The sequence below is a fragment of the Centroberyx gerrardi genome, chromosome 20, assembly GCF_048128805.1.
Source record: "Centroberyx gerrardi isolate f3 chromosome 20, fCenGer3.hap1.cur.20231027, whole genome shotgun sequence".
In the NCBI taxonomy this organism is placed as follows: Eukaryota; Metazoa; Chordata; class Actinopteri; order Beryciformes; family Berycidae; genus Centroberyx; species Centroberyx gerrardi.
This window is the reverse complement of record NC_136016.1, coordinates 9,807,827-9,821,391: the sequence shown is the minus strand read 5'-3', so window position 1 is coordinate 9,821,391 and position 13,565 is coordinate 9,807,827. Positions and strand designations below refer to the sequence as shown.

The following is a 13,565-nucleotide window of genomic DNA, read 5'->3' as shown; positions in this document are numbered from 1 at the left end:
GAAGGAGGTTGTGTGTGTTTTTTCCTTGAAATTTTTATCACAAAATTATAATACACTCAAAGGGAAACTCACCGTCATGAAAAAGCAGTGCCTTGTCAACGGGGTTTCCTCGCCATCACCGCACGGGTTGTTGGGGTAGTGCACAGAACAAGGCAGCCCAGAGCATCCTACAGTTATTCCATAGCACTTGCATACGACTGTCTAGTTCACATAGGGCGAATTATAATTAACTAAAATCCACACATAAATCCACAAAATATTTTCCATTATTTAAAATAAAATTTAATGTTTCTTTGCCTCCATGAATAGCAGATAGCCTAATGTTATTGGACTTGACCATCACAAACGGTAGGGGGCGGGCCTCTAATCAGTGTGCCACACCTTGACGTTGCACAGGTAAGACTAGAGTTACAAAGTGACAGTTACCTTGATAGACCTAATCCACAACATTCACACTGACACCGATAACCAACATTTTAAGTAATTATTTATTTCATTTCATTTTATGCTGTTCTCTTGCAGTTTCTTCATCTTTTATTGATGTGTGTAAAACGTTGAGTTTGAACTGCCATTGACACTGCATGGGCTTCGCCCCAGCCATATTTCACATTCTATATAGATTTGAATCTCTCTCTCTCTCTCTCTCTCTCTCTCTCTCTCTCTCTCTCTCTCTCTCTCTCTCTCTCTCCATCTCCCTCTCTCTCTCCGTCTCTTTTTGTGTATACCACCTATACCACATGATTATAGATTACATAGTATATTTATATTTTTTCTTATCCAAAGATGAACACTAGCCATCCATAAAACGCGGTATGAAGTTATAGAGGGTGTGCCTTGAAAAGTAACTGTTCCCCTCTTCCACCAGTAACATGGTAGCATAAATACAACCGTTGGAGAATCCCGCCAATGAAAACGCCGTTTGCTGCGGAGTGACGATATCACTTCCATATCACTTCCGCATCACTCCCGCAACAAACACCAGTCAGTGCAACATGGATGTAACGGCTGGAGAGTCCCAGGGAAATGGACATGACGGGGAAGGCAGTGCGGTCAAGATCCCGGAGCGGCTGCTGAAACGGGACCAGGCGAGGACGGAGGATGCCGAGCGGAGGAAGGAAGCTAAAGAGAACCAGTCTGTCACGGAGGAAAAGAGCGAGTTTTTCTCCAGCACTTTCAGCAGGGAGCGGGCGGCCATCGAGGAGCTGCTGTCCGGCTGCAGCGGAGCGGACCGGGCCGCGGCAGCCCAAACGCTGGAGGAGGTGACGGCGAAAACGCAGCAGCTACAGAAGTTCCTCAACGACAGCATGGTGTTTCTCACTCAATACGAGCTAAGACAAGCTCAAGCGTCACTGCAAAAACTACAAACTGGCCTTGCTGAGAAGAGAGATGAGGCTTTGCCCAAGAAGAAATTTGCCTTTCGAGCTCGTAGTAAAGCTAAAGAGGAAGTCGCTGCTGCACCTCCACCTGCTGACACACTTGCTGATGCTGGCACACCGGCAGATCCTGACAGTGCCAAGGTGGATGGAGCGGTGAACTCTGAGCAGTGCGGCTTCTCCAGCATGGACAATATGGTTCTGACTAAGACAGCTGAGGAGATCCAGAGACAGGACATCCTGTTGACTCACCTGACTAACTGTAAGGTCCGTCTGTTTGGCTCGCCCAGCACGCTGCACATAAAGCACGTCAGTGGCTGTGAGATCCTGTGCGGGCCGGTGTCTAGTTCTGTGTTCGTTGACCATTGTAGGGACAGTACGCTGGCCTTCCCCTGCCAGCAGCTGCGGACCCACAACACCACCGACACACGGGTGTACCTGCATGTCACCAGCCGAGCCATCATAGAGGACTGTCACGGGGTGAGCTTTGCCCCGTTCTCCTGGTCTTATCCCACCCTGGATGAGGACTTCAGCTCGTCTGGCCTGGACCGGGACCGAAACAACTGGACCCAGGTGGACGACTTCAACTGGCTCGCTGCGGGAACACCTTCCCCTAACTGGACTGTAATTCCAGATGTAGATAGAAAAACCAGCTGGGAGCCCTAGAGTTCAAGTTTCAAAATCACTAATATGCCAAAGTAGCAGGCTGATGAAACCAACAAATGAAATGTTTTTGTCATTCCCCGTACCCAGACATAGCCTATTGTTTTCCATGTCATTTCATGAAGATCAGTTGGATCAATACGGTTTAATCTTTAGCCAATGACTGTCAGTTTGATTTTTGAGATGCTGTTGTTGGCAGATTCTATCAAGTTCATTCACTAAATTCTGTTGGATCCTACCTGTTTAGAGTGCCAGGAACAGTTACAATCTGCATGACAAAAGTTTAAAGCTACACTAGGAAAGATTTTTTGGTAGTGCTGGAAGTGCCGAATTGAAACTAGAGCAAATACAAACTGTCTCCTGAACAGCAGCGACCTTTCTGTCCAGAGAAAGCTGGACAGTGTTAGATCTTGTGCTTTCTCATCTCTTTGGTATCCTTTGGTGTAAAGTGATTTAGAGTGGCCATGTTTGCAAATATAACCATGCTGTGTGCAGTTTAGTGACATGTTACAGGATTCCTGGGTATAGAAGTTAAACATTTTCAGATGCTTTTCTCTGTGGAGCCGTCAACATGTAAATTTGCCTAGTGTAGCTTTAGTAATGAGGTTGCCTGTTCCTGTGTAACTGCAGCTTAAGTGCTCATATTTGATGCTAATACTGTATTTTATCATACAATTTGGGTCCCATTTTAAGAAACGTATTTCTTTCAGTTAGGAATAGGAAAATGTTATTGGTCCCATGTACAGCAGAGTGATTGTTAGAAGGTAAACGCTATTATGCCATTAGGAATGCTCCAAACTACCTGCATTAGCAGAGTATTCACTCCAAGTGTTAAAGTTGTCAGATTACTGGTGATGGGCATAATCAGATACTCTAGCTGAACGTTTGGGCTGGGCTGCAGGCTCAGCATCAGACATTACCCTGATGTTAAACATTTTGGTGTACATGCATGGAGGCGTGGCTTGTCCAGTGGAGGCGTACCTAGCACATTAACCATACACCAGAATGGCCCATTCATCACAAGGGACACTTAGTCTTGTGTAAAGCAGAAAATGTGAGCATTTTGCACTGTTGGCTACAAAGCACTACTGTCTATAACTTAGTAGTATTTACAAATGATGTTTGTTTGTTTTTTGTCATTTTCTTGGTTCAGCTGCAAAACAACTGAGAAATGTCTGTTATTAAAGACAAAATATTGCTTTTGCAAAAATCTGAAAACTTAATTTAATTAAATAGATTATTAATGAAATAGTTATCATACATTTATTAATAAACAGTGATGGTGAAGCAGACAGTGATGTAACACAGCTACAAAGGCCGTAAATTACTCAGCACTGGTTGAAAAATCTTTTGAGAGTTTGAATAAAGGACAGAGCATAAAGCCTGGGCTGAAAATACGTGCCTTAATGCTGCTTGCATCCACGCACCCTTAATGCCACTTGGATTGTAAGTGGTACACTGATATTATGGAGCGCACTTACATCTAGTCTGGTGTTTTGTAAAGGGGGAATGTAACAGTAACTGTTATTGAAAAGAGATGCAAATAAAGAGTCTGACTGTTCAACGACATGGAGCTGTTGTGGTTTTGTAAGCTAACTATGTTGCCTGACTTCTAATTGTATTATGTAACTATAGAGCTGAGATGTTTGTACTAATCTGAATTGCAGCTCCCAGGGCCAACCACAATGAAGCTTTACGGAGTCAGAATACAAGCTATCCAGAAAAGATCTGATCATTTGGCCAGCATGAGCATGTGTCTTGTGTTCGTGCCAGACAGGCTGTTGATTCTGACAGCCAAGTGCTTGGACTGCAAGTGACAATAAGGTCATTATGGAGTGTGCTTAAATGACATTTATTAGCTCGTTTTATGCAGAATAAAGTTTTCTGTAACTACCATATGTCCATGTTGAGTGTCATGCATCCACGTGTCGTATCCTTATAATTTACGTCTTGGGCTGGTGCTTATTTTTTTATAAATAAATGAATCAAATGTACAGGATGGTTTAATATGTGAGCCTGAAGGTGTTGTTTCTGACTGGGTCAACGGGGCTTCAGTAAGACAGTGTATTTGCTTTACAGTGTAAACATCCTGTTAGTGTTGAACCTGTGGACTTCTACCTGTGAATGGGTACGCTGCATTATTGGCTCCCCTTTCATGTCAAGGTCTTTGCTAACCATTACCTTTGGTCGTTAGGGCTCCCGTTGCATTCGATCAAGGCGACCGTGACCACGTGAACACTCAAACCAATTATGGCCCCTGGCAGCGGCTTACGATCAGGCTCATCTTGTGTAGAGGGATTTTTGCAAATTGGATCAGGCTGCTTACAGGGGCTTAGCATGACGTACTGCAACTTTGAGTTTGATCATGAGGATCCTCGGCAATCCTCCACCTCTCCAAGAGAAAGGAACACCACGATTAGCCTCACCTGCGTGATCATATCGTGTTAAGGAGGGAAACCTTTGGTAAAAGTTGGACAAAAATATAACCTGGTGAAGATAGGAGATTCTGGCACAATGGGAGAGGAGATGGCCTTGAAGAAATAACCGCTCTGCTCCTTCAGGGTCCCCTGGTTTCTTCATCTCTGCTCCTTTGCTGTGGGATGGATTACAGGCTGAGCTGACTCTCCTGTCCTGTTGGACCCGCCAGAGGAGACCCTGATCACAGAGAGACAAGGAAGCGGGAACTGAGGCTGCAGCTTGGAGCATTCAGGAGCACTTCTTTAAACTCTAGGGCCAAACCCTAGAAATCTTGGAGCTCCTGTTGTAGCTTATCTTTGGCTCACTTGTTCATTGGCAAGGACACATCCAAGGTTGAACAATGGCTTTGATGAAGGTCAAGTTTGATCTGAAAAAGCGAGTGAAGCTCGCCCAGATGGTCTGGTTCATGTACTGGTTCTCTGTGATGGCCGGTGTGCTGGTGTTCAGCATGGGCCTGTTCTTTAAGATCGAGCTGCGTAAACGCTCAGAACTCATGGACAACAACGAGAGCCACTTCTTGCCCAACCTGCTCATAGGTGTGGGTCTAATAGCCTGTGGCGTGAACGCCTTTGGAGGCAAAGTCTGCTACGACTCCCTGGACCCTTCCAAGTTTGGAAAGTGGAAACCCATGTTGAAGCCCTTTTTGATGGCCTGTGTGGGGTTCAACGCCTTACTATTTCTGACGGCCCTACTGTGTTTCATGATGAGGATCCCTCTGCAGTTCACCCTGGCTGAGGGGCTGAAGAACAGCATGAAGTTCTACAAGGACACGGACACACCGGGACGCTGCTACATGAAGAGGACCCTGGACCTGATGCAGATGGAGTTCCGTTGCTGCGGAAACGACAACTACAGAGATTGGTTTGAGATTCAGTGGGTTAGCAACCGCTACCTGGACTTCGGCGCAAAGGAGGTCAAAGAGTGAGTGACAGAGCTAAAATCAACTAAATCCCTTACAATAACCATTTTCAGTCAGAGAGCATAAATGCGCAGCAATTATAAAAGAAGCAGTGTGTTCACAGCACCAGCTTTTCATTGGCTATGTCTGCTTGATGTCTGATGTGACTTACTGAGTGAAATTATCCTTTTAGATTTAAAGACATTGTCATTGAGCCTCCATGTATGAAGGTGTCATTGAGGTGGGGTGTTTTAGGGAGGTGTCAACGCAAAGTAAGGGTTCAGTATAAGTGGATTTGAGGTGAGGGAGGGTCAACCCAAGTACATTATTCACTTTCCTCCATTGTAAGGATTAGCAGGTCAGTAGATACCAAGCTTTAGTGATAGTAGCTGATGGATGAGGGTGGTGATGGAGGTGTGGGGTTGAGGTGGGGGGGGGCAGTAGAGGTTACTAGGCAGTTTTATGGATAATGTTGGAAGGAGGGGCTTTGGTGATTAGGGACAAAAAAAGATATAGTGGGTGAAAAGGGTGGGGGGTGGGATTAAAAGTAAATTGTACAGCATCAATTAAGTGATATGTGGCCATTTTATGCATACCTGTTTATGTCTACACTGGTTTTAGCAACAGGTATGGTTATCAATCAGCTGTGTGTGGAGAGTTGTAAGGGAGTTTTAAGTGTAAGCATAAAATGTTTGAAAGACTGCAGTGTGTTCTTAGTGGCTAATCTCCTGGATTACATTTCCATGTCCTTCAAGAATTAATGTCCTGTCCAATCAGCGCAGGTCCTGGCGACGCTCTCGGAATAGCACTGCCTGACTGGCCAATAGGACATTATGGAGGCAGAGATTTCCCAATAACCATAAACACTGATGGCCCAATGACCATAAAATTAACCAATAAGGTTCCATTAGGACAGTAATTGTCAAAGGTTGTATAGCCCCTTGAGACTATATTTGCTCGTAAACCAAATTGGCTTTTTAAATTAAAATACCACAACAGCAATCTTTGTATTTGGTAGTGCATGGATCAGCAGTATTCTGCACTTGTCAGCTTCACAGCTATTTTCCCATAGTATTGACTAAAATGTTATTTGGGGCGTGATTAAGTATCCGTGTTGTTAGGAAGCACTGGTCCTTATCTCCATCACTCTCACATCTTTGTGATCCAATCACACTGGTCTTTCCATTGCCCTACTACTGTCAATCAAAGTTGAGATCCGCTCTTCAGACTGAGCACACACACAACTGTGCCAGTTTGTGTGTCTGCACACTCTCATGTTATCAATAGCCAGGATAACATTTATCTGGTAAACAAAACAGGTTCAGAGAAAAGGATTTGTGTCAAGCCCTTTAATTTAATTTAATTATTGATATCACATTTGCTATACTGTATATACCTTACTGTGTCATAATAATATTGTAAATGACGTGTAACACATAATAGACAATATCATTAGTTATATTGTATATAGTACAGGCTAATAAAAAGTTGGGTTAATGATGCTAATTACACCACCCCATCCATGAGCCTAATCAATGATACTCAGCTGCAGTACAAACTGATTTAAACTGTAAGAGTTGATAAAGATGATGCTTGACTGATAATTGTACACAGTGACAGTGTTGTCAGTTATTGTTGCTCATGTCACTACTGTTGTATTTCAGTGCACTATAGGTGTAGAACAGCAGAAACCCTCTCTGAGATTTTGGTCTTTTTTTATCAATCAACTGTCTTTTCAACCAATCTTTACAACCAAAATACTTATTAACTGAATTTGATTGAATTTATCCAGTAACTTAAAAAAAAGATATATTATGCAATAGTCTGCACCGACTGGTTATAATCATCAGTGGTAGTTGTAGCAGAGAAGTCGCACTTGGACTTAAACTTGACTTTTACCTGTGCTAATTATACTACCAGTAATTTTAGCCCACACAAGTACAGAATGGCAGGGTCCTGACCCTAATCCACCTCACTTTCACCTCTAACCCATCATAACATGACACTAACATGACACTTTGCCTGATCCTCTCAGCCGCATCGGCAGCAACGTGGACGGCCAGTACCTGATGGACGGGGTCCCGTTCAGCTGCTGCAACCCCAGCTCCCCCCGGCCCTGCATCCAGCTCCAGATGACCAACAACTCGGCCCACTACAGCTACGACCACTACACCGAGGAGCTCAACATTTGGAAGAGCGGCTGCCGCGATGCCATGCTGTCTTACTATGGAGGCATGATGAACACCATCGGAGCCCTGGTGCTGCTGGTTACTATGCTGGAGGTCAGGGGCAGACACACATGGACACAGACACAAAGACACAGACAAACACACAAACACTCGATGCTTTACACACATCCCTTGGAAAGAAACTATACGGTAGTGAACAAAGCTGATGTATCAAATTACACCTGAGTATCATTAAATTAGTTAAATGTTCTTTTTTCACCCCCATATTACACCTCACTTTCGACAAATTAGTTAAATATTCCTGTTTACACTACTATATTACACCTCACTTTCAACAAATAAGTTAAATATTCCTATTTACACCACTATATTACACCTCACTTTCAACAAATAAGTTAAATATTAATTTTTACACCACTATATCACACCTCATGTTCAACAAATTAGTTGACTATTCCTATCTACACCACTATATTACATCTCACTTTCAACAAATGAGTTAAATGTTTCTATCTACATCACCTCCATGCCATGAAATGACCCATTTAATGATTCAAATAATTGTTCAGCCTTTTCCCAATAGAATCAGCAAGAACACATAGTGAATTTGTTTGGGAGTAGTGAGTTCAGAGAAGTCTGACAAGTGAGGTGAAGAGTCTGGGTCTAATCATGCAAAGCCTCGACCTAGTTGGCATTACTGTCACCCACCCACCCCTCCTTTCTGTCTTCTCACTCTTTTCCACACTCCACCCACGCTATCAGCAATATCCACTTACTGCATCTTCTTTCCCAACACCTCTATCCTCTTTGCCCGAATATCACCCCTCCCGCCTGACTGTCAGGTCGCCCTGCTGGTATGGAAATGCAGCTTACCTTACCTCACCTGCTACTTTCTACCCAAAGGGTAATCCTATAGCAGACACATGGCATCTCTCCTCTTTTCAACTCTCCCCTCAGCTTCCACTGGCAACGTCTGCTGTTGTTGTTGAGGCCCAAGAGCATGATTACCATACCATAGCAAGGCCGCACACATGTACACACAAATCTGTGAAGTCAGTGATGAGCGACAGTGACCTGAGTGGTACCTAAGGTGGTTCAAGTAGCTTCAAGCAGACAGTAAATGTTACTATATAGATAACCCCTCTGTCCTAGAAATCCTGCAGATAAAACAATTTACCTTGTTCTAAAAACATGGATTTGGGCTAAACCTCCAAAAGCTGATCAGAGACACAGTGGGAGGAGTCCTAGACTTAATAATAGTTATGCAAGCGTCTCTTTGTTGACACAGATAGTGGGCTCAGAGACGGAGTAATGGGTTAATCTAGGGGAGGAGACAAATACAGACCCACTTCCTGGAGCTCTAACTCCTGATCTAAAGTGACCAGTCACAGTCTCAGCTGACCCTGGGGCAGTAAAAAACTAGGGCATTTTATAACAACTTTTCTCAGTGTTAAATCAGTGTTATAATAATGATGATGATACTGATTGATAAGTACTTTTCCTTTACATAAGTTAACATGTTAGATTTGATATGTAACATGTTAGAGCTAAGCTTAATAGTAATATGTTCATTAAGTCAAACAGCATTATTGCATATGATGCATTATATGCATATGCATTTAAATTCAGTTTAATGAGTTTATGGTTAATTTTTTCCACCCAGCTTTTGCAATTTTGGGTCTAGCTGCTCATTTTGTCCCATGATCACATCAGGCTTTGTATTACATTTTACGTTTTATTACATTACAATTAATAATTTGGTGGGCTCTGTAATGTTGTTTTGTTTTGAGTGCTTTAGCATTAAATAGGCTGAGAACCACTGGTTTAATCAGTTTTCCGCTCCAAGCTCTGCGCTCTGGTGCAGGAGTCTTTTCAGTGAGTGATCCCGTTCTTCACAGGATGGTATGATGAATTCTGAGGGCCAGGCTCAGGTTGACCCTCTTAGCCCTGCTGATCTGTGCTCCTGTCCTGCGCAGGTTGCTGTGACGGTGGGCCTGCAGTATGTGAACACCTCCCTGTCCACCCTGGCTAACCCAGAGGACCCAGAGAGTGAGAGCGAGGGCTGGATCCTGGAGAAGACAGTGAAGGAGACATTCAGTGACATCATGGCCAACATGAAGGCCATGGGCAAAGGCAACCAGGTCGATGAGGGGGGTGAGGCGGCAGTTGCCACGGTGAGCTGAGCGAGCCCCTCCTGCAAAAACTGAGACCACTCCTACCTGATGAGGAGAGGAAGAGGAAGTGTGAGATTGCTACTTTTTTCTACCAACATTTAAAATGTAGACACAGTATCTTCACACACATATATTTGGCTTTCAGAAGGACACAAATCTATGACCATATGGACTCCTTACAAACGGACTCCTAACAAACGGACTCCTTGCATAAATAATATATTCATATGTATAGAGATAAGGAATAGGATGAGCTATTAGGCATGCTTTTGAATTCCCCAAAACATTCTCACAAGTCCACTTCAAGTTCCATCTTTGCTTCACAGCATACTATTAACGAGACTCACCGTCTTGGTTTCTGATACTCTGTGGGTTTGCATTGTTCATTAAATTTTCTGTTCCTCCTATTTCCACAAAAAGTGCAAAACAGCACAATGATAAATCAACTAAATGTTGTGATATGAATTCATAAAATGTCAGATGCTTTGTATTCACGAGAGTATATAATTCTTTGTATTGTTGTCAGATAAAGTTTGGCGAGGAGAGCAGGCACTTTTAGTATGGGGATGGTGGTTGCTATGCAACCCCCCCTCCCATGGAGCCAGAGGTACAGTTGAAAGATATTTATAGCCCAAGAAACAGTGTTTTATTTTTGTTGACCCGCCTATAGCGCTTTGGCTTGTAGCTGATATATAGACAAAGAACAAATGAAATCCCTCACTCCCCTATTTTTATACTCCAGTCCTCCATTGTCCAATGAAGACTGGATATGCTCCTGAGATGGAATAGAAGTATGGAGGAGATGTGGTGCCACCATTTCACCCCACGTACAATATGTGTGTGTGAATTTTGAAGCACAGGGTTGGAGGGTGAGGCCAAGCATGGGGAAAGGGGGTGGGCCCAGGAGGGAACCAGGGGCAACTCCAAAACTGTGGAGGACAATTGAGATTGGCAGCTAAATCTTGACTCCTAACCCCTGTACTGTGAACTGAGATCCTCTTTGAGGTTCCTCTTGTGCACTCAGCAGCGTCTGTATATTCCACACTCACACACATATATTCTAACAACTGGGTTGCTGTCTTTGTACATAGTGTAGAAATGATGAAAAAAAAAAAACTTTTTTAAATAATGTAATTAATCTAAATCTTTTATTTCAATCAATGTAAAGTTTGTTTGTTTTGCCATATGAAATATTTTTTTGTCTGTGTGTGTTTGTGTAGAAAGGTGGTGGTGATGATGATGATGGTATACATGAATAAAGGACTCTAGTGATGTGATGCAAGTGTAAAGTAATACTGTTGTGTTGTCTCAACCTCGGGTAGCAGGCAGGAAGATCAGGAAGCAACGCGCCCTGTGAGTGCGGCAGGGTTCCTGATTAAGTCAATAGGATAAGGGCAATTATGGCATTACTGCTTTCACATGGGCATAGGATGACACTTCACATGCCCAGCGTAAGGACAACTGTTGTGTGTGCATGTGTGTGTAAGCCTATACTGTATGCATGCACAAACAAAATTTGTTTGTCACCTTTCTGGTTGTACAGATGTTCTGAAATTGCCTATTTTCACTGAATTCATCCACAATCTGCTGGTTTTTGTGCCCTCAATTTGCTCCTGGATCAGCTTTGACTTCGGAGAATGCAGCTAACTAAATCCCTTGATCCTTTCAGTCCGGATACTGATAAATGACAACCAGTGAGGTAGTGTTTATCCATTATCTCGAAACAATCTCCACTACAAAAGATACCAAGTTAGACCCACATATTCAGCAACGACCCTGGACAGGAGGAATGAGGAACCGTGATATCCAAGCCAATGTGGCTTAGTTAGAGCAGATGGGAGAGAGCTGTGAAGAGTCAGCAGGAATGGTAAAGAGGCCAACTCTGCGCGGTATTTTTGTTGGCCCAAAGCACATAACCAGCGCTGAGTAGATAAGAAGCCTAAGAGGCTTTAGATTAGCATGAGCCCCTCAACCAGGTGAACAGGTGATGTCCTACTGCAGGACTCACGTCACAGAGAGAGAGTGAAAGAGAGAGAGAGAGAGAGAGAGTTGAACAAGAGAAAATAGCGGGCAGAGTAAGATGAAGATATAGATGTTATGGGACAAAATGAGAGGGAAAAAAGTAAGGTTTCTGATACTGATACTGATACTGAATATCAGGCTGATGCCAGGTTAAATAAGGTATCACATCAGAGAATTTCTCCAATACTAAAATCATTTGTAACATGTTAGAAATCCATTTTCCATACATATAAAGATGACAGATCTCATTAATGGAGAAGTATGTCTCAATCAATTTTGTGATTTGGGTCCAGTGATCCCAAAATAATAGTCTGTGAGTATCTTGTTCATTAAAAGTAATGGATTTGATCACTATTTAGTACTGACTGATACTTAAGGTTCAATCCTTGGATTTGGTATCATTGTATCATTGTGTGGAAAGAGATGAGAGTAAAATGTTGGTAAGAAGGTAGTGTAAAAATTGAAATCAGGGCTATAGAATGCAGGCAAATTAAGTCTAGTTTGATGGGCCAGGTTTAGCTGCAAGTTGTTATCTCAGAAGATATAAATCTGAAGTTAAGGCAGTACAGATATAGAGTCCAAAGGTGGCCGGGGTCCTGCCTCTTTTGCCCTGCCACTCTCTAAGTCCCCTACATAGGGATAGCACTGCAACTGAAACACTGAAACTGAACTTGGATGGGATTAGAACTAGGGTTAAGGTTAGTTATCAGTATCAGTGCTTTCAAAAACCCATATTGGTCATATCCAGATTAGAGATATAACGATGACACTTGTTTCTATGCCCAAAACGTCTCATGGCATGACAAAACAAGTCTCTAAACACTCTATTCCCATGGAGCCAACATCTAAACTGTCCTGTAGTCAGAGCACAAACCAGCTTGTCCCATTCACAGACTGTATTCTGCTGCTCTCTGTTGGTGATTGCAGGTATCTTTTTTTTTTTTTTTTAGTAAACCTCTAACAAACTGAGATTGAGACAAAAGCATCCAGACTGTGAGTGAATAAAGAGCTTATATAATGATCTCATACAAGCTGACTGTCAGTAAATCTAGTGAAGTCATCTTATGCAATGATCTCATCTGTGATCTCACCACCCGTCCATTAGTCTCTCTCATGAGGAGCAAGGTTAAACACAGGCCTTACAGCCAACACTGCTATCAACTTTTATATGTCTTTCCAAATGCCATTCATTAGAGTCCAAATTTCTACCAGACTTTCTCAGTGTTCCTTGACAAAATAGCTGGCAGACATTGGGCCACAGTCTCTCACTTCAACAGATCCAGTTGCACTAAAATTCCACAAGAGGGTGTCTCTCCATCAGTGAAAAGGTTTCTCCTGCATTCATTTAGCAGAGGTGGCCTCCCCATTGCTAGACTCCCACTGCTAAAAACATTTAAAGATGAAGAAAATGCATTACTTTGACTTTTTTCCACTAAAAAGAAACACATTTATATCCATATTTCATGATGTAAACATCCAAATAAGGCCCATTTTAAACCCTAGCGCATACTGAAACCCATACTGGGAATAAGCCTTGGAGCAAACTTTACTTCCAGCACCAGAATTATCCCTCTGCCCCAGTGGTACAAAAAAAAAAAACTTCTGGAGGAAACACTGAAAGTGATGAGTGAGCCTATCTCTACAGATGGAGGAATGAATTACTGAGTGTATGAATAGATAAATGGACGGCATAGATAGGAGATTGATAAAAATCAGGTATGCATCCAGATGCATTTGACTAATTAATTGATGTAGACTATTAATAATA

General features: G+C 42.8%; 2 protein-coding genes across 2 annotated transcripts; both read left to right on the top strand.

Annotated features, from left to right (window-relative positions):
• Positions 1-783: 783 nt before the first annotated feature.
• tbcc (tubulin folding cofactor C) lies at positions 784-2,149 on the top strand. The gene has a single exon (XM_071900681.2). The coding sequence runs from the start codon at positions 993-995 to the stop codon at positions 2,037-2,039; it is 1,047 nt and encodes a 348-aa protein (XP_071756782.2). The 5' UTR covers positions 784-992; the 3' UTR covers positions 2,040-2,149.
• Positions 2,150-4,854: 2,705 nt separating this feature from the next.
• prph2a (peripherin 2a (retinal degeneration, slow)) lies at positions 4,855-11,001 on the top strand. Its single transcript, XM_071900683.2, has 3 exons — positions 4,855-5,435; positions 7,448-7,694; positions 9,578-11,001. Exons 1-3 carry the CDS (start codon positions 4,855-4,857, stop codon positions 9,782-9,784), a joined length of 1,035 nt encoding a protein of 344 aa, XP_071756784.1. The 3' UTR covers positions 9,785-11,001.
• The last annotated feature ends 2,564 nt before the right edge of the window (positions 11,002-13,565 follow it).

Excerpts from the sequence above, each read along its gene's own strand:
- prph2a (XM_071900683.2), top strand. The coding sequence starts at position 4,855 with ATGGCTTTGATGAAGGTCAAGTTTGATCTGAAAAAGCGAGTGAAGCTC. Across the intron at positions 5,436-7,447 it reads GGCGCAAAGGAGGTCAAAGA|CCGCATCGGCAGCAACGTGG; the intron begins GTGAGTGACAGA and ends TGATCCTCTCAG. Across the intron at positions 7,695-9,577 it reads TGCTGGTTACTATGCTGGAG|GTTGCTGTGACGGTGGGCCT; the intron begins GTCAGGGGCAGA and ends TGTCCTGCGCAG.
- tbcc (XM_071900681.2), top strand. The coding sequence starts at position 993 with ATGGATGTAACGGCTGGAGAGTCCCAGGGAAATGGACATGACGGGGAA.